Raw genomic sequence first — 24,821 nt, 5'->3', positions numbered from 1 at the left:
GAGCATACGTTCTCACGCAGTTGCTTTTATTTGCTGGCATTACACTACAGCAGGGGCGCTCACACTTTTTCTGCAGCTGAGCTACTTTTCAATTGACCAAGTCGAGGAGATCTACCTCATCCCTATTTATAATTTATATTTATTTATTTATGAAACAGACATTTTTGTTAACAAGTTAATGGTGTTTAATGATAATACAAGCATGTTTAACACACATAGATTCCTTTATTTCATGAAGACAAGAATATAAGTTGGTGTATTTGATTCTGATGACTTGCATTGATTGGAATTAGACAGTGGTGCTGATAACGTCCGCATTTTCAAATGGAGGGAAAAAAAAGTCCTCCTTTCTGTCCAATACCACATGAAAGTGGTTGGATTTGGCATCTCATTTGTCCAACTAGCATACTCCTTTTTAAACACGTTGTTATGAGAGTAGCATATGTGTGTGGCCCTTTAATGTCTGGCAGCAGGTGAGTGACGTCAGTGAGTGTGCGGGTGGGCAAGCAAGTGAGAAAGCGGTCGCTGAGGGCGGGGGAGAAATACATTGGCATCAAACTCCGTAGCTTGCTAGCTTGTGCATGCTAGCTTTCTGAGACTCTTATTTTGTTAGCACAGGCAGGATGAAACAGGTCTTTTATGGTGAAGACAGGAACTGTGCAGTCGGTCTTTAGAGTTTTGACAGTAGGTACGGAGTCTCTAGAAATAAAATGTGTTTCTCTGCGTCCGCCCTGTTAGTGATTTTTTTCTTAAATAGAGCTTGCAGCAGCCAGCGTCATCTCACAAGATCCTCGGGTGCCGAAAGTGAAGTCTTGGTATGATTGATGATTGCTCATTTTTATGTCTATTTTTTAATGCCTGGCTTGAGATCGACTGACACACCCTCCGAGATCGACCAGTCGATCGCGATCGACGTAATGCCCACCCCTGCACTACAGGCTCTTCCCACTCTTTCTTGCCTCTCCTTCTCACAGACAGCAAGCTCACCTTCTTACAATACGTATACGCGCTCACGGAGCAGAGAGGTAGCAGCATAGGTAACGATAGCTGTGGTGCGAGTGGTAATACGAGAGAAAGAAGGTGCGAATCTGGTAACAAAGGAAGGAAGAATTAATTCCCAAGAGAAACAGCAGGGGATCCATCGTCTGGCGTGGTTTGGCTTCAAGCGGGAATATGTCGAACTGACAACCTTGATTTGTCAAGTGTGGGATTTGGTTGTAGCGGGGGGTGTATATTGTAGCGTCCTGGAAGAGTTATTGCTGCAAGGGATTCTGGGTATTTTTTCTCTTGTGTTTATATTGTGTTACGGTGTGGATGTTCTCCCGAAATGTATTTGTCATTCTTGTTTGGTGTGGGTTCACAGTGTGGCGCATATTTGTAACAATATTTAAGTGGTATATACGGCCACCCTCAGTGTGACTTGTATGGTTGGTGACCAAGTATGCCTTGCATTCACTTATGTTGTGAGTAAAAGCCGCATATATCATGTGACTGGGCTGGCACGGTGTTTGTAGGGAGGAAAAGTGGGCGTGACGACAGGTTGTAGACAACGCTAAAGGCAGTGCCTTTAAGCCACGCCCCCGATATTGTTGTCCGGGTGGAAATCGGGAGAAATTCGGGAGAAAGGTTGCTCCGGAAAATTTTCGGGAGGGCACTGAAATTCAGGAGACTCCCGGGAAAATCGGGAGGGTTGGCAAGTATGCTTCCAACAATATTAACTACACATCATAGTCCTTGTCTCAGTTAGTTCACTGCTGTTTTTACACTCACAGTAGTCTCAAGTGCATAAGTACGGCAAAATGCAGTACTCAGAAAGGTCGTAATCATCCATCCATCCATCTTCTTCCGCTTATAAATGGGTTGTACTTGTATAGCGCTTTTCTACCTTCAAGGTACTCAAAGCGCTTTGACACTACTTTCACATTTACCCATTCACACACACATTCACACACTGATGGAGGGAGCTGCCATGCAAGGCGCCAACCAGCACCCATCAGGAGCAAGGGTGAAGTGTCTTGCTCAGGACACAACGGACGTGACGAGGTTGGTACATGGTGGGAATTGAACCAGGGACCCTCGTGTTGCGCACGGCCACTCTCCCACTGCGCCACGCCGTCCCCAGGTCGTATCCGAGGTCGGGTCGCGGGGGCAACAGCCTAAGCAGGGAAACCCAGACTTCCCTATCTCCAGCCACTTCGTCTAGCTCTTCCCGGGGGATCCCGAGGCGTTCCCAGACCAGCCGGGAGACATAGTATTCTCAGTGTGTCCTGGGTCTTCCCCGTGGCCTCCTACCGGTTGGACGTGCCCTAAACACCTCCCTCGGGAGGCGTTCGGGTGGCATCCTGACCAGATGCCCGAACCACCTCATCTGGCTCCTCTCGATGTGAAGGAGCAGGGGCTTTACTTTGAGTTCCTCCTGGATGGCAAAGCTCCTCACCCTATCTCTAAGGGAGAGCCCCGCCACACAGCGGAGGAAACACATTTCGGCCGCTTGTACCCGTGATCTTAAACTTTCGGTCATGACCCAAAGCTCATGACCATAGGTGAGGATGGGAACGTAGATCGACCGGTAAATTGAGAGCTTTGCCTTCCGGCTCAGCTCCTTCTTCACCACAACGGATCGGTACAACGTCCGCATTACTGAAGACGCCGCACCGATCCGCCTGTCGATCTCACGATCCACTCTTCCCCCACTCGTGAACAAGACTCCTAGGTACTTGAATTCCTCCACTTGGGGCAGGGTCTCCTCCCCCACCCGCAGATGGCATTCCACCCTTTTTTGGGCGAGAACCATGGACTCGGACTTGGAGGTGCTGATTCTCATTCCGGTCGCTTCACACTCAGCTGTAAACCGATCCAGTGAGAGCTGAAGATCCCGGTTAGATGAAGCCATCTGATGCATCATCTGCAAAAAGCAGAGACCTAATCCTGCGGCCACCAAACCGGAACCCCTGAACGCCTTTACTGCGCCTAGAAATTCTGTCCATAAAAGTTATGAACAGAATCAGTGACAAGGGACAGCCTTGGCGGAGTCCAACCCTCACTGGAAACGTGGCCGACTTACTGCCGGCAATGCGGACCAAGCTCTGACACTGATCATAAAGGGAGCGGACCGCCACAATAAGACAGTCCGATACCCCATACTCTCTGAGCACTCCCCCACAGGACTTCCCGAGTCAAAAAAAGAACCTGGAAGAGAATATTTGTAAAGCAGAGACGTCAAAATCAGAGTTTCAAGGCCCTTTACTCACTAAATGTATTTGTTCTTTCCGTTTTAACAGAAAAAAGTGCAGGCACCGCATGACATTGCATACCTTTTTAAACTTTAATATTATCCAAAGTAGCAAAAAAAAATATTCTCAGACTTTCCAAACATTTTATTTTGTTTATACTACTTGAATTTCTGCTTGACTTATGGTTTTCGAGCAAGTTATCCTTCAAATTGTACACTGTAAAAATGACAATACATTCTACTGTACAATTTGCAATGTTTTATATTGAAAAACTCTACCACTGTTTTTTTATGGGAAATTCTGTGAACTGAGCTGCCAGTGTTATTACTGTAAAGTACGCATATTTCCATCCATTTTCTACCGCTTGTTCCCTTTTGGGGTCGCGGGGGGCGCTGGCGCCTATCTCAGCTACAATTGGGCGGAAGGCGGGGTACACCCTGGACAAGTCGCCACCTCATCGTAGGGCCAACACAGATAGACAGACAACATTCACACTCACATTCACACACTAAGGCCAATTTAGTGTTGCCAATCAACCTATCCCCAGGTGCATGTCTTTGGAAGTGGGAGGAAGCCGGAGTACCCGGAGGGAACCCACGCAGTCACGGGGAGAACATGCCAACTCCACACAGAAAGATCCCGAGCCTGGATTTGAACCCAGGACTGCAGGACCTTCGTATTGTGAGGCAGACGCACTAACCCCTCTGCCAACTTTAACACTGTTACGCATATTTGTAACAGTGTTAAAGTTGTTTATACGGCCACCCTCAGTGTGACCTGTATGGCTATTGACTAAGTATGCATGGCATTCACTTTTGTGTGTCTGTACAAGCCGCGTATATCATGTAACTGAGCCGACACGCTGTTTGTATGAAGAAAGCGGACACGACGACAGGTTACATGAGACGCTAAAGGCAGTGTCTTCATAGCACGCCCTCAATATTGTTGTACGTGTGAAAATCGAGAGAATGGTTGCCCCGGGAGATTTTAGGTAGGGGCACTGAAATTTGGGAGTTTCCCGGAAAAATCGTGAGGGTTGGCAAGTATGCCGTACGTGCATGTCACGTACGCAACTTGGGGGACTTTGGGGAAATATATGTGCTCTATGAACTTTGGGGAGGGGAACGGCACTTTGGCCTGTGGGACTGAGTGTGTGGTGCAGGTGTTTGATTTGTATTGGCGGGTTATATGGACGGGAGGGGGGAGGAGTTTGTTATGAATATTAAATATAAGCCTGGCTGTGTTGTGGCTAAAAGTTATATATGTCCTGTGTTTATTTACAGTTTTAGTCGTTTCCAGGTGACTATCAGGTCCCACCTGTGACTTTGTAATTTGCGTAGTGGCAGTGACACCCGGAGAACTTGGGTGTGTGTTTGTTACAATGTAATATGTACAATATTTACTCTATTTTGGTAATTTTATGCATTACCGGAACTTCTTTCCTCAGTTTCCACAGCGGTGCACTTCCGGCAACAAATGTGTGATCCTACTTCCGGAAAAAAATGTGAGCGTGTTCTAATCCTGGCAGAGATGGTAACAGACAACAAAGGTAATGCCGTAGCATGCAAGTGTTACTATGCTAGAAAAACAGTTCCTCAGTGTTCCCTCTTATTATACAGGATATGGAACGTAACTGAAGTCTTGTTGACGGTTTTTGATGCATTTTTAAAGTGAGTTAAGGTTGGATTGCTCCCCGTTTGCTGCTTTGCTAGTGACGAAGATAGATATCTACATGTATCCATATTTAAAAGGTATTTCTTTTGTTCCATAGTCATATTTGAAATAGCTAGTGTTCCATCTTGTGTTCTGTTTATCTTTTCCCTTGTTCCATAGTCCTAACTCCTGACTGATGGTACACTGTAGCCGACCTTGTGCTTGGAATGCAGGAACAGCGATACTCCTTCTTCCTATCTCTTTCTGGCTCCAGCTTAGGAAGACAATAGATAAGTGTATTCGCTCTGTAGGGGAGTGGCGAGTGGTGTAGGGAAAAAAGGCAAGACTTCTGGAGTGTTGTCAGATCAACTTGGGCGATGCGATTTAAATGTGTGTTCATAGATTGGTCTCCCAAAGCTTTGGAATAAAATGTCAAAATACCTATTCTGTCTGGGATTCATTTAAAATCAGCTTATGTGTTATCAAAATAACTTAGGGTGTTATGTGTCATCAAAAGAACTTGGGGGTGACCAGCAGCTTAAATTCCCTCTGAGGAACATCTGGTCCAAACACAACACTAGCCACCTGGAACAAGACGATTTTTTCGCAAATTAGAAAGCAGAAAAACTTTGGTCTTCTTGTCTCTCATAGAGATTGTGAATAGGCAAAATTCCTCCTCCCTCCCAAAAAGTGCAGTTCCCCTTTTAAAGAGAATTTGTGAACTGTTGAGAGCAATCTATTGCACTCATTTTTGTTGGTAAATGAAAGCGATAAGAAAGATAAGAGATGATCACACTTACACATCTCTCACATGTATATGCTGCCTCTTTGCTTGGTCAACATTGCAAATGAAAATATGTTCTTAATTATCTAACCCCGGATAAACACATGTGAAATATATATATCAATACATTTTAAGTGTTTCCCCCATAATATGTATTAGTTAAGTTTGGTGTCTCTCCGGCGGGGGGAGGGGGGGAAGGATGTAAGGATCGCTGTAACTCGGCCTGTCTCCACCTCGTTGCTGCCACCACAGCCTGGGGGGCAATAGACTACAGACTGTGGTGAAGTAGGCCGGCTTCGTCGTCTGAAGAAGCCTACAATTTTGGGTTGTGTTTTCCGCTCCATATGCTAAATAGCGATATACGATAAATATCTCTATTTTTTCCATAAAGTAAAAAAACTGTCCTACTTATCTGAGATACTAAGTACGTCATTATTATGCCAAATGCTGAAATATGCTCAATTCATCATGCTTAATTTATTACAGCATTTGGAAAGCCTGTAGTTGATTTTTATTATGTAAATGTTATATTTTTATCAACATGTGATAGCAGGGACCCTGCCATTCAAAACTAGGCTGTTACATTACTAATGATTAATGTAACTATAGCTGAAAAAATAGTACACTAGCAATAGGAGAGAATATTCATCCCTGAACACCATGGAGTTCATGTAGGCTTTATGATGCAGTTACATTATTATATCAACTATCAGAGACAGGAACTCTTCATTTAACATAATGTCCTTATTTGCAGCTTCAACACAGTAAAAGGTAACGTGAAATAACAGACAGACCTTTGCTGTCCGTAACACACACACACACATTGCAAAATGAGTTAACGTTATGCTAAAAGCTAATTAGCTTTCACCTCAAGGACTGCAAGCGAGTTGAGCTGCCGTTTATGTTTCTAAAACGTCAATAAGCTCATAGTGATGTTACCGGTAGTTGGCTGGGAGGTGTTTATTATAATTTGGGGAGAGTCCGCTGCCTAATGCTTACCTGCTAAACACCTATCTGCTCATTACGACGCTGGAGCACAGACTCCATGCGCTCTGAATTCGCACTGCTGATTGGCTGTTACCGCTCTAAATACGCACTGCTGATTGGCTGTTACCCCTCTGCTTGTAACCAATCGGATGGTTCTGTGGGTGGGACAATGTTGGGTGCTGCAGAGACTATTGATAGAGACAGAGGCAGAATGAAGTGGAGCAGCTTGTTAAGACTTTAGCTTAAGCGGCGGCTCTTTATTGTTAAGGCGGCCGCCTTAGCAACAAAGCGCAGCGGGAAACCCTGATATGAAAGTCAATGTTTGCATACTACATAAGCACTGTAGACAGAAACAGGAAGTAAGTCTGAGCTACATATTGTCAATAAGAGTTGACATATTCTTACATGTTCCTGTTCCTGCTGTGTCTACACAAGAAATAAATGTACGTACGTTTTGATTGGACAGTTGATGTGAGCGCTGCTCAGAGACAAATAAGATTGGCCAAATTATCGCTAATTGAGTAACTGTGCAAGGAAGTTGTGGGCATTGGACAAAGTTGTGAGGCTACACAAAATTTGAGAGGATAAATAAATGAATTTGCATGAATTGGCGCGATTGCGACATGCTAATTTCCTGGAGGGACTGAAAAACAAACTCTTACAATCACAAAACAAAACTATCCTCAAAATGTCGGCTTTTGGCGCAGCTTTGTAAGGAAAACTGGAAATTTTAGACCAACAATCGGCACAAAAAAACAGATTGATCAATCACTAAAAACAACAAGAAAATGTCTTTCATTTCGTATACTCTGAATCAACATGTGCTTTTACAGTAGGTAACAGTACTTGCATTGTATTGTTTTATAGAGCATACAGTAGATATAGTGTAGTACTTACTGCAGTGGTTTGGCTCCAGAATGTCTCATTTGGTGAACTGAAAGATGTTTCCTTTGTTTAAAAGTCTGTCCACACTGGTCACAGATGTAGTTTCTCTCCTCTAATAAACAAAAACAAATAAACGTAAACACACATTCGTTTGTTCAAATAATGAGCTTCGTCAATATGTATTGTGTTGAAAATGATTGTAATACACACTAATATAAATGTCAATTAATTATGGATCATTAGCTGTTAAGTTGAGAAGCTGATTTGCTTGTTTTTTATTTATTTAATATTATTAATAAAATGAAAAATGTAATAATGCTTGACCTAGTATAGTGATGATACCGCATCAATTCCATTTATGGGGTCAATACCTTGCGGTTGAATGACAGACAGTGCGACTATGTAGTGTGTCTGTCATAATAATGATGATAATAACAATACAATTTTTGTCCTGTCCAGTCACTCAGGCAAATCATATAGTTGATGTAGATGCTGTGCAGATTTACTTTACTTTTCTCTTATTGCCTTATTTCTATTTGACTTTATTGAGCAGGAAGGGATAGAAAGAAGAAAAAATGGAGGACAGGCGGGGAAATTGATGAAACGTGATCATAGGCATAATAATAAACATAATAGCACAGGCAGAACATTGCGATTAATGATGCAGGAGTCAAAGATAAAGTGCATCAATCCTTACTGTTACATTTACAACAGGTGCAGCTCAACAGGCAGAGTAGTGACTTCCTTGTCCCCCTTGACCCAGCTCCGGAAATCCCCTCTTGGTGAATAGCTCTCTATGATGATGATGCGGACACGTTTGTTACTGGATACTTTTTTGAATACGCTTCTGCAACATAACTATTTGTTACTTGTGTATTTTGACAAATGTGCTGTTTTACAACGCAAAATTGTTCAATTAAAGACACTCATATCATACCGCATGTCAAGCCTGTGCGCTATTGTGTATTTGGCTGTTGTGTAGCTGCTAACTACACAACAAGTATTGTAAATTAGGTGACTAAAATACAAGAAAACCTTGTGTGATTATTGAAGGAAATTTAGACATTAACTGGCTATTCCCCATTAACCGTTCAAAAGTCAAAATGCCCCTTGCTAACATTTTTTACATGCTTACAACTAGGGCTAGGCGATATATTGATAAACTCGATATAATGCGGGTTTGTCTCTGTGCGATATAGAAAATTACCATATCGTGATATTCGAGTATACGTTCTCATGCAGTTGCTTTTAGCTGCGGGCATTACACTACAGGCTCTTCTCACTCTTTCCTGTCTCTCCTTCTCACAGACAAGCGCACCTTCTTACATACGTCACATACTGTCACGTCATACGCCCTCGCAAGAGAGGTAGCAGCATGGGTAACGTTAGCTGTGACGCTAGCGGAGTGGTGCGAGTGGTAATACGAGAGAACGAGAAAAAGTGCCTATCTAGTAACAAATGAACGAAGAATTAATTCCTAAGAAAAACAGCACAGGGTCCATCTTCTGGTGGTGGTTTGGCTTCAAACGGGAATATGTCGAACAAATATGCGGCAAAAGCGTTGTTACAAAAAGTAGCACCTACTGCTAATTTGTAGCGTCATTTGAAAAGTCCCCCGATAGAAAATTAGGAGTGCTTGAACCTGCATGTCACATCTCCGTTCGGTGCCATACCCACAAAATGCCAAAGCAACCATTTCCAGATCGTAAGAAAATATAGTCAACAACAGAATTTAATAACGTCCGTAGTAACCTACCACATAGCAAAGGACGAACACTTTTTGATTTCCTGTTACACAGCTCTTTTTTATTTGACATTTATTGAAATTTCTTGTGTGAAATCATACACAAAAGTGCACTTTATTTGTTTTAAACTACTGTAGTGGCGTTCTGTACAAAAAGTGCACTTTAATTTAGTGTTGTTTTGATATGTCTGGTTGATTGGCAACAGTAAATTGGCCCTAGTGTGTGAATGTGAGTGTGAATGTTGTCTGTCTATCTGTGTTGGCCCTGCGATGAGGTAGCGACTTGTCCAGGGTGTACCCCGCCTTCCGCCGGATTGTAGCTTAGATAGGCGCCAGCGCCCCCCGCGACCCCGAAAGGGAAAAAGCGGTAGGAAATGGATGGATGGATCTTAGTGACATTATGCACAAAAGTGCACTAATAGCTTGTTTTAAAATGTCTCTGTTTTGAATTGACATGAATGTGTGTGCCACTGCTTAATAACTGTTTAATAAATACACTTTTGGTAAATTGACTAAATTTTCCTCTCTGCATGAAAGTTTAAAATGAGCATATATTAATGCAATATGAACAAGAATGTTTTAATGTAGACACATAGAATCATCATACTGCTGTGATTATATACATAAGTGTTCATTCAAGTCTAAGGCAACATATTGAGATATATATTGTGTATCGTGATGTGGCCTAAAAATATCGAGATATTAATAAAAGACCAGATCGCTCAGCCCTACTTACAATGCTAACATGCTAACTTTGCAGGCGTATGCCTCAGTATTATTAACTTATATAAGCTGGCACACGCAAACAAAAGCATGCCAACTCAAATTTTTTGCTAATTTTGCCAGTGTACACCTCAGAGTCACATAACCTGCTTGGTATTTGCTAATTGTTAACATGCTAATGTTATAACGTGATATGTGGCCAGCGTCTTGCCTAATTTTGCCATTTTATTGCTCTCTGTTAAATGAAATCTACCTTAAAAACTGATATTTAATATAAAATAAAATCCGGTGTAATATGTAATGTAAATAAAAATGTATGATAATGTATAATGTAAATAAAATATAGTGTAATATGTAATGTAGTACGTAATGTATATAAAACTGTGTAAGATTTAAAAGAACAATTTAATTAGGGACAAGCGGTAGACGTTGGATGGATGGATATAAGTGTTGTTGATAAATCATATACCATATTTTTCGGACTATAAGTCGCAGTTTTTTTTCATAGTTTGGCCGTGGGTGCGACTTATACTGAGGAGCGACTTGTGTGAAATTATTAACACATTACCGTAAAACAGGGGTCACCAACCTTTTTGAAACCAAGAACTACTCTGTGGGTACTGATTAATGCGAAGGGCTACCAGTTTGATACACACTTAAAAAAATTGCCAGAAATAGCCAATTTGCTCAATTTACCTTTAATAAATATTATATATATATATATATATATATATATATATATATATATATATATATATATATATATATATATATATATATATATAATATAATAACATGGGTATTTCTGTCTGTCATTCCGTCGTACATTTTTTTTCCTTTTACGGAAAGCTTTTTTTAGAGAGTAAATGTTGAAAAAAACACTTAATTGAACGGTTTAAAAGAAGAGAAAACAGGAAAAAAATTAAAACAAAATTTTGAAACATAGTTTATCTTCAATTTCGACTCTTTCGAATTCAAAATTCAACCGAAAAAAAGAAGAGAAAAACTAGCTAATTCGAATCTTTTTGAAAAAATTTAAAAAATAATTTATGGATCATCATTAGTAATTTTTCCTGATTAAGATTAATTTTAGAATTCTGATGACATGTTTTAAATAGGTTAAAATCCAATCTGCATTTTGTTAGAATATATAACAAATTGGACCAAGCTATATTTCTAACAAAGACCATTATTTCTTCTAGATTTTCTAGAACAAACATTTTAACAGAAATTCAAAAGACTTTGAAATAAGATTTAAATTTGATTCTAAAGATTTTGTAGATTTGCCAGAATATTTTTTTTAATTTTAATCATAAGTTGGGAACGCCTCTGGATCCCCCGGGAAGAGCTAGACGAAGTGGCTGGGGAGAGGGAAGTCTGTGTTTCCCTGCTTAGGCTGTTGCCCCCGCGACCCGACCTCGGATAAGCGGAAGAAGATGGATGGATGGATGGAAGTTTGAAGAAAGATTTCACAAATATTCTTTGTCAAAAAAACTGAAGCTAAAATAAAGAATTAAACTAAAATGTATTTATTATTCTTTACAACAACAAAAAAAAATTGTCAGGAAAGAAGAGGAAGGAATTTAAGGGGAAAAGGTATATGTGTTTAAAAAAGTCCTAAAATCATTTTTAAGGTTGTATTTTTTTCTCTAAAATTGTCTTTTTGAAAGTTAAAGAAGCAAAGTAAAAAAATGAATGAATTTATTTAAACTATTGAAGACAAAGTCTAAAAAATATTTTCTTGGATTTTCAAATTCTATTTGAGTTTTGTCTTTCTTAGAATTAAAAATGTCGAGCAAAGCGAGACCAGCTTGCTAGTAAATAAATAAAATTTAAAAAAATAGAGGCAGCTCACTGGTAAGTGCTGCTATTTGAGCTATTTTTAGAACAGGCCAGCGGGCGACTCATCTGGTCCTTACGGGCGACCTGGTGCCCGCGGGCACCGCGTTGGTGACCCCTGCCGTAAAATATCAAATAATATTATTTAGCTCATTCACGTAAGAGACTAGACGTGTAAGATTTCATGGGATTTAGCGATTAGGAGTGACTGGTTGTTACGTAAACGTACATCATGTTCTATATGTTATAGTTTTTTGAAATACTCTTACCATAATATGTTACGTTAACATACCAGGCACCTTCTCAGTTGGTTATTTATGCGTCATATAACGTACACTTATTCAGCCTGTTGTTCACTATTCTTTATTTATTTGAAATTGCCTTTCAAATGTCTATTTTTGGTGTTGGGTTTTATCAAATAAATTTCACCCAAAAATGCGACTTATACTCCAATGCGACTTATATATGTTTTTTTCCTTCTTTATTATGCATTTTCGGCAGGTGCGACTTATACTCCGAAAATACGGTAGTGAAAAAAATAAATTAAAGAAAATATACCTGTGTGGATCAACTTGACATGGCGCTGCAGGTAACGGTCGATGGTGAACACCTTGTTGCATCCTGGGTGAGGACAGGGTCGCTCTCTCACCTCGTCATGATGCTCCTTGATATGTTTCTGGATGACCAGTCAGCATGAAAACAAGGGAGAGTCATTTTCTTCTTTGTTATTACACTGCAGCGTGCAAAGAAAAAACAGCGCAGACTGTGGCTTAATGTATGCTGAAATGTATTTTAAGCCTTTTATCACTTTAATAAATGCAAACAGTCTGTTTAATTTGACATGAAATCAGCTTTTTTAACTTCTTGTGAAAAAAAGCCAAAGTTAAAATAAACTTGCACAAATTAGTGTCATATATTGCAAATATTTAATGTAAAGTAAGTATTCACTCTCTTTGAAGTGGAAACTGCACTTTTGTAATGTTACCCATAATTCAAAATGCTTATGTGAGACATGAACAAATGTTTTTACTTAATGCATTTGAACTCGGAAATAAAAATCTGCTTAGAATGGAGCCAAAGGGAGCCGTGAAGTTATTACGTTTAAACTGACCATAAAATCCAATAAAAAAAAACATCCAAAGAATGCCAACAATACTCCAGTTACATTTTTGGTCCTGGATGTTAACCAAGTCTTAGCGATATTGTTATTTTTGATCAATCAATCAATTTTTATTTATGTAGCCCTAAATCACAAGTGTCTCAAAGGGCTGCACAAGCCACAACGACATCCTCAGTTCAGATCCCATATAAGGGCAAGGAAAAACTCACAACCCAGTGGAATGTCAATGTGAATGACAATGAAAAACCTTGGAGAGGACCGCAGATGTGGGTGACCCCCGCACCTCCAGGGGAAACCAGATGCAATGGACGTCGAGTGGGTCTAACGAAATATTGTGAAAGTCCAGTCCATGGTGGATCTAACATTATAGTGTGAGAGTACAGTCCACAGTGGATCTGACATTATAGTGTGAGAGTCCAGTCCATAGTGGATCTAACATAATATTGTGAAAGTCCAGTCCATAGTGAATCTAACATAATAGTGTGAGAGTCCAGTCCATAGTGGATCTAACATAATAGTGTGAGAGTCCAGTCCATAGTGGGGCCAGCAGGAGACCATCCTGAGCGGGGACGGGTCTTCAGCGCAAAGATATCCCCAACCAATGCACAGGCGAGCAGTCCACTCCTGGTCCCGACTCTGGACAGCCAGCACTTCATCCATGGCCACCTGTGCCCCCCCTTTATTATAAGCGCTAACGTTAAGGACCTTTATTTGTGTTGTATGGGACAGCCTTCCAAGATTTCTTTATTAAACAATAATTATATATTTTTCTATTTATTTTAGTTCCTTTTTGCCAACTAGAATTTCTTAATAAAGGTGTACAAACTAGTAATTTAGTAGTTCGATAATTTATTATTTGTTTCCATCTTTTCCCAATTACTCCAGTTAGTTGATTAAATAAAAAGCTTGAACAAGCATCACCATAAATAGTTCTAAATTCATACATACATACATATATATATATATACATACATATATATATATATATATATATATGTATGTATATAAATATACATATATATACACATATACATATATATATAAATATATGTATATAAATATACATATATATACACATATACATATATATATCCATCCATCCATCCATCCATCCATTTTCTACCGCTTATTCCCTTTTGGTGTCGCGGGGGGCGCTGGCGCCTATCTCAGCTACAATCGGGCAGAAGGCAGGGTGCACCCTGGACAAGTCGCCACCTCATCGCAGGGCCAACACAGATAGACAGACAACATTCACACTCACATTCAAACACTAGGGCCAATTTAGTGTTGCCAATCAACCTATCCCCAGGTGCATGTCTTTGGAAGTGGGAGGAAGCCGGACTACCCGGAGGGAACCCACGCATTCACGGGGAGAACATGCAAACTCCACACAGAAAGATCCCGAGCCTGGATTTGAACCCAGGACTGCAGGAACTTCGTATTGTGAGGCAGACGCACTAATATATACATATATAATAATATATTATATATATTATATATATATATAAATATACATATATATATATATATATATATATATAAATATACATATATATATATATACATATATATATATATATATATATATATACACACATATATACATATATATATATATATATATACACACATATATACATATATATATATATATATATACAAACATATATACATATATATATATATATACACACATATATACATATACATACATATATATACACACATATATACATATACATACATATATATACACACATATATACATATACATACATATATATACATACATATATATATATATATATATATATATATATATATATATTTGGGGTGTGGGGAAAAATCGATTCGAAAACGATACGCGATTCTCACATTGTACGATTCAGAATCGATTCTCTCTTTTTTTTTTCAAATAGATTTTTAAAAAAATTATTTTTTTTTATCAATCAAACAAAACAATACACAGCAATACAATCCAATTCCAAAACCAAACCTCAGAACTGCAATAAACAGAGCAACTGAGAGAAGACACAAACACGACACATAACAAACCAAAAGTAGTGAAACAAAAATGAATATTATCAACAACAGTATCAATATTAGTTATAATTTCGGCATAGCATTGATTAAAAATCCATCACTGACATTATCATTAGACATTTATAAAAAATAAAAAGAACAATAGTGTCACAGTGGCTTACACTTGCATCGCATCTCATAAGCTTGACAACACACTGTGTCCAATGTTTTCACGAAGATAAAATAACTCATACTTTTGGTTCGTTTAATACTTAAAACAAATTTACATTATTGCAATCAGTTGATAAAACATTGTCCTTTACAATTATGAAAGCTTTTTTTTTTTTTAAATCTACTACTCTGCTAGCATGTCAGCAGACTGGAGTAGATCCTGCTGAAATGTATTGAATGAATACAGAATCGTTTTGAATCGGAAAAATATCATTTTTGAATCGAGAATAGTTTTGAATCGAAAAAAATCGATATATAATCGAATCGTGACCCCAAAAATCGATAATGAATCGAATCGTGGGACACCCAAAGATTCGCAGCCCTAATATATATATATATATATATATATATGTACACATATATATATGTTTATATATATATATATATATATATATGTACACATATATATTTATATATATGTACACATATATATATATATATATATATATATATATATATATATATATATATATATATGTACACATATATATATATATATACACCGTATTTTTCCGATTTTATAGATTTATATATATATATATACTGTATTTTTCAGATTATATACATATATACATATATATATATATATATATATATATATATATATATATATATATATATATATATATATATCATATTTTTCCGATTATATATATATGTATATATATACCTTCCGCCCGTTGTAGCTAAGATAGGCACCAGCGCCCCCCGTGACCCAAAAGGGAGTAAGCGGTAGAAAAATGGATGGATGGGGGGAGAGTTAGTGCTGCAAGGGGTTTTAAGTATTTGTTCTGTTGTGTTTATGTTGTGTTACGGTGCGGATGTTCTGCCGAAATGTGTTTGTCATTCTTGTTTGGTGTGGGTTCACAGTGTGGCGCATATTTGTAACAGTGTTAAAGTTGTTTATACGGCCACCCTCAGTGTGACCTGTATGGCTGTTGATCAAGTATGCCTTGCATTCATTTATGCGACTGTAAAAGCCGCATATATTATGTGAGTGGGCCGGCATGCTGTTTGTATGGAGGAAAAGCGGACGTGACGACAGGTGGTAGAGGACGCTATAGGCAGTGCCTTTAAGGCACGCCCCCAATATTGTTGTGCGGGTGGATACCGGGAGAAATTCGGGAGAATGGTTGCCCCGGGAGATTTTCGGGAGGGGCACTGAAATTCGTGAGTCTCCTGGGAAAATTGGGAGGGTTGGCAAGTATGGCTCAATTTGATTCTTGAAAGTTATTTCTTCCCAATCCCAACTGGAGAACTTCATATTCCTGACTTGTTAGTGTCTTGGGAGTTGAATAGTGATGATGTGTCCCTCATATTTCTTAAAAAGTGTGTGTATCTAGAATTCATTGACCTATTGGAGGCTCTAACCTTCAGACCATCAGGAGCTCTGTAGACCGCGGTGCAGCCCTGGCACGGACACTTGTAGATGTTAGGTAGCTCCTCCCTGCAGACACAACAACACAAACCTGCTAAAATACACGTTGGATGTTTTTTGCAAAACTTGATTTACCCTTTAGGTTTGAATTGGTTCTTCCAGCCAGGTTTGGGTCCAGGTTTCTTTTTGACTTTAGGCTCTCCTGAGATATTTGACATTTGTCGTTGCTCAGTGGGGACGGTTGCCCTGCAAGGGCTGTAAGAAAGCATCCATTACTTCCTCATTATCCATCTGCAATTAGCAGTAATCTGACCCAACCTTTTGTCGGAATATGGCTCAAAAGACTCATCTTCTGACAAGCTTTTTCCTTTATCCTCAAACTCCTCTTCTGACAACACTCTGGATGGACACACGCATGTTAACCTATCTTAGTGAACCATTTTCTGTAAGACAATACTACCAGTTTTTACACTTTTTGCAAAACATTTACACTAAGGACTTAATTAACTGTTTTGCCATAGCAGCACAAATGAGACACATGAGATGGCCCTAAATGTAATACCTGGGGTCTTTGTTTTAGCCCAATGAGTCCACAAGAACAAGAGCATGTACATAGTTTGAATAGAACATGATATAGAGGAATGTAAGTTATACAGTACATTTACATTCATATGAATACATTATGCATAGAAAAATACAAATTAATTGAGATCATGTAGTGAAAATAGAGCCCAGTTCAGCACAGTTGGTACACGTGTGCAAGTAAAGTGTTAATGGTGTAGGGATGGGAAGGATGTTTTGGGAAAGGGAGGAGGAATGTTGATTGCTATGTACAGGTTTTTTCCGATTATCAGCTATTTTAATTGAAGGCTTTTTAAATACCACTTAAAATAAATAAACAATCCGGATGGTTCTTTTCCTCTTTGTTCCGGGGGACACGACGTCCACAGTTTCCAAAAACAATTTGAAATGTGGACTCGTCAGACCACAGGACACTTTTACACTTTGCATCAGCGAAGCCGGCGGTGTTTCTGGGTGTTGTTGATTAATGGCTTTCACTTTGCATAGTAGAGTTTTAACTTGCGCTTACAGATGTTGCACTTACAGATGTAGCGACGAACCGTAGTTACTGACGGTGGTTTTCTGAGGTGTTCCTGAGCCAACGCGGTGATATCCCTTACACACTGATGTCCCTTTTCTGCCCGAGGGATCCAAGGTCACAGGCATTCAATGTTACGTGGAGTGATTTCTCCAAATTATCTGAACCATGTAATTATTTTACAGACCTTAGCTGGTGAAATCCCTAAATTCCTTGCAATAGCTCGTTGAGAAATTTTGTTTTTGAACAGTTCGACAATTTGCTTACGCATTTGTTGACAAAGTGGTGACCCTCGCCCCATCCTTGTTTGTGAATGACTGGAAGCTGCTTTTATACCCAATCATGGCACCCACCTGTTCCCAATTAGCCTTTTCAACAGTTGGATGTTCCAAATAACTGTTTGATGAGCATTCCTCAACTTTCTCAGTCTTTCTTATTACTTGTGCCAGTTTTTTTGCAACATGTTGCAGGCATTGAATTCCAAATGTGCTAAAATAACAAAGTTTTCCAGTTTGAACGTTAAGTATCTTGTGTTTCACTTTGCATAGGAGAGTTTTAACTTGCACTTACAGATGTAGTGACGGGTGGTTTTCTGAAGTGTTCCTGAGCCCTTGTGGTGATATCCCTTACACACTGATGTTCCTTTTCTGCCCGAGGGATCCAAGGTCACAGGCATTCAATGTTACGTGGAGTGATTTCTCCAAATTATCTGAACCATGTAATTATTTTACAGACCTTAGCTGGTGAAATCCCTAAATTCCTTGCAATAGCTCGTTGAGAAATTTTGTTTTTGAACAGTTCGACAATTTGCTTTCGCATTTGTTGACAAAGTGGTGACCCTCGCCCCATCCTTGTTTGTGAATGACTGGAAGCTGCTTTTATACCCAATCATGGCACCCACCTGTTCCCAATTAGCCTTTTCAACAGTTGGATGTTCCAACTAACTGTTTGATGAGCATTCCTCAACTTTCTCAGTCTTTCTTGTTACTTGTGCCAGTTTTTTTGCAACATGTTGCAGGCATTGAATTCCAAATGTGCTAAAATAACAAAGTTTTCCAGTTTGAACGTTAAGTATCTTGTGTTTCACTTTGCATAGGAGAGTTTTAACTTGCACTTACAGATGTAGTGACGGGTGGTTTTCTGAAGTGTTCCTGAGCCCATGTGGTGATATCCCTTACACACTGATGTTCCTTTTCTGCCCGAGGGATGCAAGGTCACAGGCATTCAATGTTACGTGGAGTGATTTCTCCAAATTATCTGAACCATGTAATTATTTTACAGACCTTAGCTGGTGAAATCCCTAAATTCCTTGAAATAGCTCGTTGAGAAATTTTGTTTTTGAACAGTTCGACAATTTGCTTACGCATTTGTTGACAAAGTGGTGACCCTCGCCCCATCCTTGTTTGTGAATGACTGGAAGCTGCTTTTATACCCAATCATGGCACCCACCTGTTCCCAATTAGCCTTTTCAACAGTTGGATGTTCCAAATAACTGTTTGATGAGCATTCCTCAACTTTCTCAGTCTTTCTTGTTACTTGTGCCAGTTTTTTTGCAACATGTTGCAGGCATTGAATTCCAAATGTGCTAAAATAACAAAGTTTTCCAGTTTGAACGTTAAGTATCTTGTGTTTCACTTTGCATAGGAGAGTTTTAACTTGCACTTACAGATGTAGTGACGGGTGGTTTTCTGAAGTGTTCCTGAGCCCATGTGGTGATATCCCTTACACACTGATGTTCCTTTTCTGCCCGAGGGATCCAAGGTCACAGGCATTCAATGTTACGTGGAGTGATTTCTCCAAATTATCTGAACCATGTAATTATTTTACAGACCTTAGCTGGTGAAATCCCTAAATTCCTTGCAATAGCTCATTGAGAAATTTTGTTTTTGAACAGTTCGACAATTTGCTTACGCATTTGTTGACAAAGTGGTGACCCTCGACCCATCCTTGTTTGTGAATGACTGGAAGCTGCTTTTATACCCAATCATGGCACTCACCTGTTCCCAATTAGCCTTTTCAACAGTGGGATGTTCCAAATAAGTGTTTGATGAGCATTCCTCAACTTTCTCAGTCTTTCTTGCCACTTGTGCCAGCTTTTTTGCAACATGTTGCAGGCATTCAATTCCAAATGTGCTAAAATAACAAAGTTTTCCAGTTTGAACGTTAAGTATCTTGTCTTTGCAGTCTATTCAATTGAATATAGTTTGAAAAGGATTTGCAAATCATTGTATTCTGTTTTTATTTACGTGCCAACTTCACTGGTTTTGGGGTTTGTAGTTAAAAAGTTGACCTTAACTGTTACCTTCTAGCAAATTACAATTGGCTCACAAGACTATTGAATATGAGTGTTTGTTTCTATTTTCATTGTTTTCATACAGCAGAAGTTGCTTTGTCGGTCACGCCAAAGACTTTTGGCACTGTTAACCACTGCCTGCCATTATTCTACAACTTGTGATAAGCTAAAAGCATGCGGTATTTCACCACGTTGATGCCCATTTAGCAAAGTTTGGAGGTCTTTTTGCACAAACCCCGGAACGCCTCTCTGGGTTTACAATCGCCGGATTTAACCAACGTTCACTAATGGTAATGAAGAAGATAAAAAGACAAAAATATATTGTAAAGACAATTTACATCAAAGACAAGACAAAAACATTTTTATATTATGCTTTTATTTTTCTTGTTGTATTTTTTTTTTCCGTTATCCCTTGCATTTTTCATGCTTCTTTTTGTGGCAGGGTGCCCTTTGGGACATTCCTTGCCTTTGGATTGCACTGTGTCTACCGGATTTTTCGGATTATAAATAGCTCCGGAGTATACGTTGCACCGGCCGAAAATGCATAATAAAGAAGGAAAAAAACATATATACGTCACACTGGTGTATAAGTCACATTTTTGAGGGAAATTTATTTGATAAAATCCAACACCAAGAATAGACATTAGAAACTCAATTTAAAATAAATAAAGAATAGTGAACAACAGGCTGAATAAGTGTATGTATATGACGCATAAATAACCAACGGAGAAGGTGCCTGGTATGTTAACGTAACATATTATGGTAAGAGTCATTCAAATAACTATAACATATAGAACATGCTATATGTTTACCAAACAATCTGTCACTCCTAATCGCTAAATCCCATGAAATCTTACACGTCTAATCTCTCACTTGAATGAGCTAAATAATATTATTTGAATTTTATGGTAATGTTTTAATAATTTCACACAAGTCGCTCCTGAGTATAAGTTGCACCCCCAAACTACGAAAAAAACAGCGACTTATAGTCTGAAAAATACGGTATATGTTTTATTAACAAAACATATATCCATCCATCCATCCAACGTCTACCACTTGTCCCTAATTAAATTGTTTTTTTTCAATCTTACACTGTTTTATATACCTTACGTATTACATTACATATTACTAGGGGTGTAACAGTACACAAAAATTTCGGTTCGGTACGTACCTCGATTTAGAGGTCACGGTTCGGTACAGTACAGTAAGAAAACAACAAAATATACTAAATTTTTTGGTTATTTATTTACCAAATTTGTAAACAATGGCTTTATCCTTTTAACATTGGGAACACTATAACAATTCTGCCCACGTTAATCCACATTAAACTGCCTCAAGTTGTTGCTTTGATTAAATGACAAAACTTTTCTTCTACATATAAAAAGTGCAACATTAAACAGTTTCAAGTCAACTCATGATGCTTAATTTACTACAGCATTTGGGAAGCCTGTAGTTGACTTTTATTATGTAAATGTTATATTTTTATCAACATGTGATAGCAGGGACCCTGCCATTCAAAACTAGGCTGCTACATTACTAATGATTAATGTAACTATAGCTGAAAAAATAGTACAAAAGCAATAGGAGAGACTATTCATCCCTAAACACCATGGAGTTCAATGAAATAACAGACAGACAGGGCTTTGCTGCCCCTAACACACGCACGCACACACACATGCACGCACACAATCACGCACACACACACACAGCAAAATGAGCTAACGTTATGCTAAAAGCTAAGTAGCCTTCACCTCAAGCCAGAACTGCGAGCGAGCTGAGTCATTCAAATAACTATAACATATCGAACATGCTATACGTTTACAAAACAATCTGTCACTCCTAATCGATAAATTCGATGAAATCTTCTTCCTCGATGTCGCTTCTAAACAACTCTGCCAACTCCAAACGTATGCGCCGCTTCCTCTTGTCGTTTTCTGCTGCATATTTCACTACGCCCAGCTTGTAATCTGCAGTACATGATTTCCTTTTCAGTGCCATTTTTGTTCAGCCCTTCTCAGTTTTTATAAGTTACCGCCAACGATGAAATGATCCATTTTAATAGCTACGGCAGTAGCATATAGCAGTTAGCATTCCATGACCCACAATGCTCTTCTGCCATGTCCCTCCCCCGCCAAATTCTTATTGGTTGACGTGTGTGTGACGATTGCTGACGTGTGTGTGACGATTGCTGACATTTTCTTCGTCTCTTCCGCGAATGAGATAAATAATATGATTTGATGTTTTATGGTAATGTGTTAATAATTTCACACATAAATCGCTCCGGGGTATAAGTCGCACCCCCAAACTATGAAAAAAACTGCGACATACAGTCCAAAAAATACGGTAAATATAAAATCTTGATTGGGGCACGCCTTTAAAATTGGCATCACTCTCTCTCTCTCTCTCTGGTCTTGGTATTTGGGCTGTGGCATGCTGGCTGCTGACTGTGAGAAGTGCGAGAGGCAGGGAGGTAAAGTGTGCTTTCTTACCTGCCAGACAGAATCAAGGGTGTACTCTTTTGAAGGTCCGCTTTCTTGTTCCCTGTGCAGTGCAGCTGATGCAGTGGCAAGGTGAAACAGCTGTGCTCATCAACCAAATAGGCCCGCATGGCGCAGCTGACTTGGTCAGCGTGGTGGTGCAGCTGGGTGTGTGCCTGGCGAAGCGCGACTTGTGGGGTAAGCTGACTCGCTTGTCTGACTGGTCCTTTCATATCGTGTATCGTGACATGGCCTAAAAATACAGATATTAATAAAAGGCCATATCGCCCAGCCCGAATACATTATATTTTCTCTTTTTTCTATCTCCCCGGTCAGGGCTCACCACAGCAAATCGCATTAATGGTTTTGGCTTACTTTCTACACCGGATGCCCTTCCTGACGCAATCAGGGTAGGGAATTGAACCCATGTCCTCATACCTGCATGGGCAACACTTGTAGTTTACTGTAATTGTTTTAACATCTTATTCACACTACAGGATAACAATGTATTCTATTTTATTTATTCTCTTCTATTTTTATTAACCTGTGCTATTTATAACCTACTTTATAGCCCATTCTATTCATATTACGTCGTTACTGTTGTTCTTGTAGTGCTTGTTGGGCGAAATCTGGGACCTCTGGTATTACATTTTGTGCCATCTCATGTGTCTTATGTGTGCCGCTATGGCAATAAAGTTCCTTGAGTCCTTAAAATAAATAATTAAAGGCCCAAAAAATATGAGACCTTCAGGCCCACGGTGAGTGTATGTAGTGAAAACAGTGACACACCTGTCAGAAAGATCACTTTCAACCAGCCTGTCTTCATGCTGTTTCAGAGCATTTGGGTCTGTGGAGTCTAAAAGAGACACAATCCATGAGAAAGTCACACAGAAGCTACACAAAAACAACCCGGTAAGTGACACAAGCAGTAAGTAGCCAGCGGGGAAAATAAGTATTTGATCCCCTGAGAGCAGTCCAGAAATTGTGTGGTAGTTTTATTGTAACAAACAGTATGGACGATGCAATACTGCAAATAAATAACATCAAATGGTAGAAAATGGATGGATGGATGGAAAATGTTAAATTAATGAGTAATATAGTAAGTGAAGTACAGTGGGGCAAAAAAGTATTTAGTCAGGCACCGATTGTGCAAGTTCTCCCACTTAAAATGATGACAGAGGTCTGTAATTTTAATCATAGGTACACTTCAACTGTGAGAGACAGAATCTAAAAAAAAAATCCAGGAATTCACATCGAAGGAATTTTAAATAATTTATTTGTAAATTATGGTGGAAAATAAGTATTTGGTCAACCATTCAAAGCTCTCACTGATGGAAGGAGGTTTTGGCTCAAAATCTCACGATACATGGCCCCATTCATTCTTTCCTTAACACGGATCAATCGTCCTGTCCCCTTAGCAGAAAAACAGCCCCAAAGCATGATGTTTCCACCCCCATGATCCTCTAAACAGCAAGCATTGTGAACCAACAGACTAGCAGCCAGCGTGATGTCCAAAGTAAACATTACGTGAGCACAAAATTCAGAAGGCAAGTACGGCAATAAATTCAGATTTATAAAAGCATGCTGAACACACTTGAATGCATTTTTCATAATAAATCCCACATTCAGTTCCTCCCATAATCACCATGCTAATTAGCTCATGTATACGGTCATGATTTAGGTGTGTCAACTTTGTTTTTGAGGGCCACATCGCAATTATGGCTTCCCTCAAAAGGCTGCATGTAACAGTGACTATATATTAGTGGTTCTTAACCTGGGTTCGGTGAGTCGGCCTCAGGGGTTCGGTGGAGGTCAAGTCACACCCGACTCATTGTGTACATCAGATCTGGGCAAATTAAGACCCGGGGGCCACATGCGGCCCGTTAAGCTTTTCAATCAAATGTTTTTTGTTTTTTTATCTTTAAGATGGAAAGTGTAGCTGCCATTATGATGTGCACTCATGTTTTATAATGATTGTAAGTCTTGAACTATACTCAGTATTTCAATGGTTGAAATCTGCGCTTTTGCATGATATACTAGTTGCTATTGGTCATCTAATTAGTTACTATGGTCATCTAATTAGTTACTATAGTCATCTAATTAGTTATTATGGTCATCTAATTAATTACTTTGGTCATCTAACTAACAGCAGCACAGACGGGGCACCAAGCAGTGTGGGTGGGGAGCATTTCCACAGAGTGTTTCCAGAGCCTAAAATGTGGGTGTCAGGGACAGACGCGGAAGGAGATTTTTACAATATATTCATACAGATTTTAGGTGTTTTTTTTTTTTTTTATACACCATTTGCATTCATATTTCGCTGTTCGTTGCATTTTTGTTGTGTTTCGCTTGA

At 39.1% G+C, this 24,821-nt stretch overlaps 1 protein-coding gene across 1 annotated transcript in view; it reads right to left on the bottom strand.

Annotated features, from left to right (window-relative positions):
• LOC133568228 (zinc finger protein 276-like) overlaps positions 1–24,821 on the bottom strand; it is a 57,107-nt gene that overhangs the window by 6,356 nt on the left and 25,930 nt on the right. The window contains exons 6-11 of the mRNA XM_061920029.1: positions 23,258–23,324; positions 16,918–16,998; positions 16,735–16,854; positions 16,593–16,668; positions 12,407–12,524; positions 7,555–7,654 (exon numbers count right to left, since the gene is read on the bottom strand). Of these exons, the coding sequence (XP_061776013.1) occupies positions 7,555–7,654; positions 12,407–12,524; positions 16,593–16,668; positions 16,735–16,854; positions 16,918–16,998; positions 23,258–23,324 (562 nt within the window). The remainder of the gene's footprint in view (positions 1–7,554; positions 7,655–12,406; positions 12,525–16,592; positions 16,669–16,734; positions 16,855–16,917; positions 16,999–23,257; positions 23,325–24,821) is intronic.

Source organism: Nerophis ophidion, linkage group LG14 (genome assembly GCF_033978795.1).
Source record: "Nerophis ophidion isolate RoL-2023_Sa linkage group LG14, RoL_Noph_v1.0, whole genome shotgun sequence".
In the NCBI taxonomy this organism is placed as follows: Eukaryota; Metazoa; Chordata; class Actinopteri; order Syngnathiformes; family Syngnathidae; genus Nerophis; species Nerophis ophidion.
This window is presented reverse-complemented; position numbering and strand designations above follow the sequence as displayed.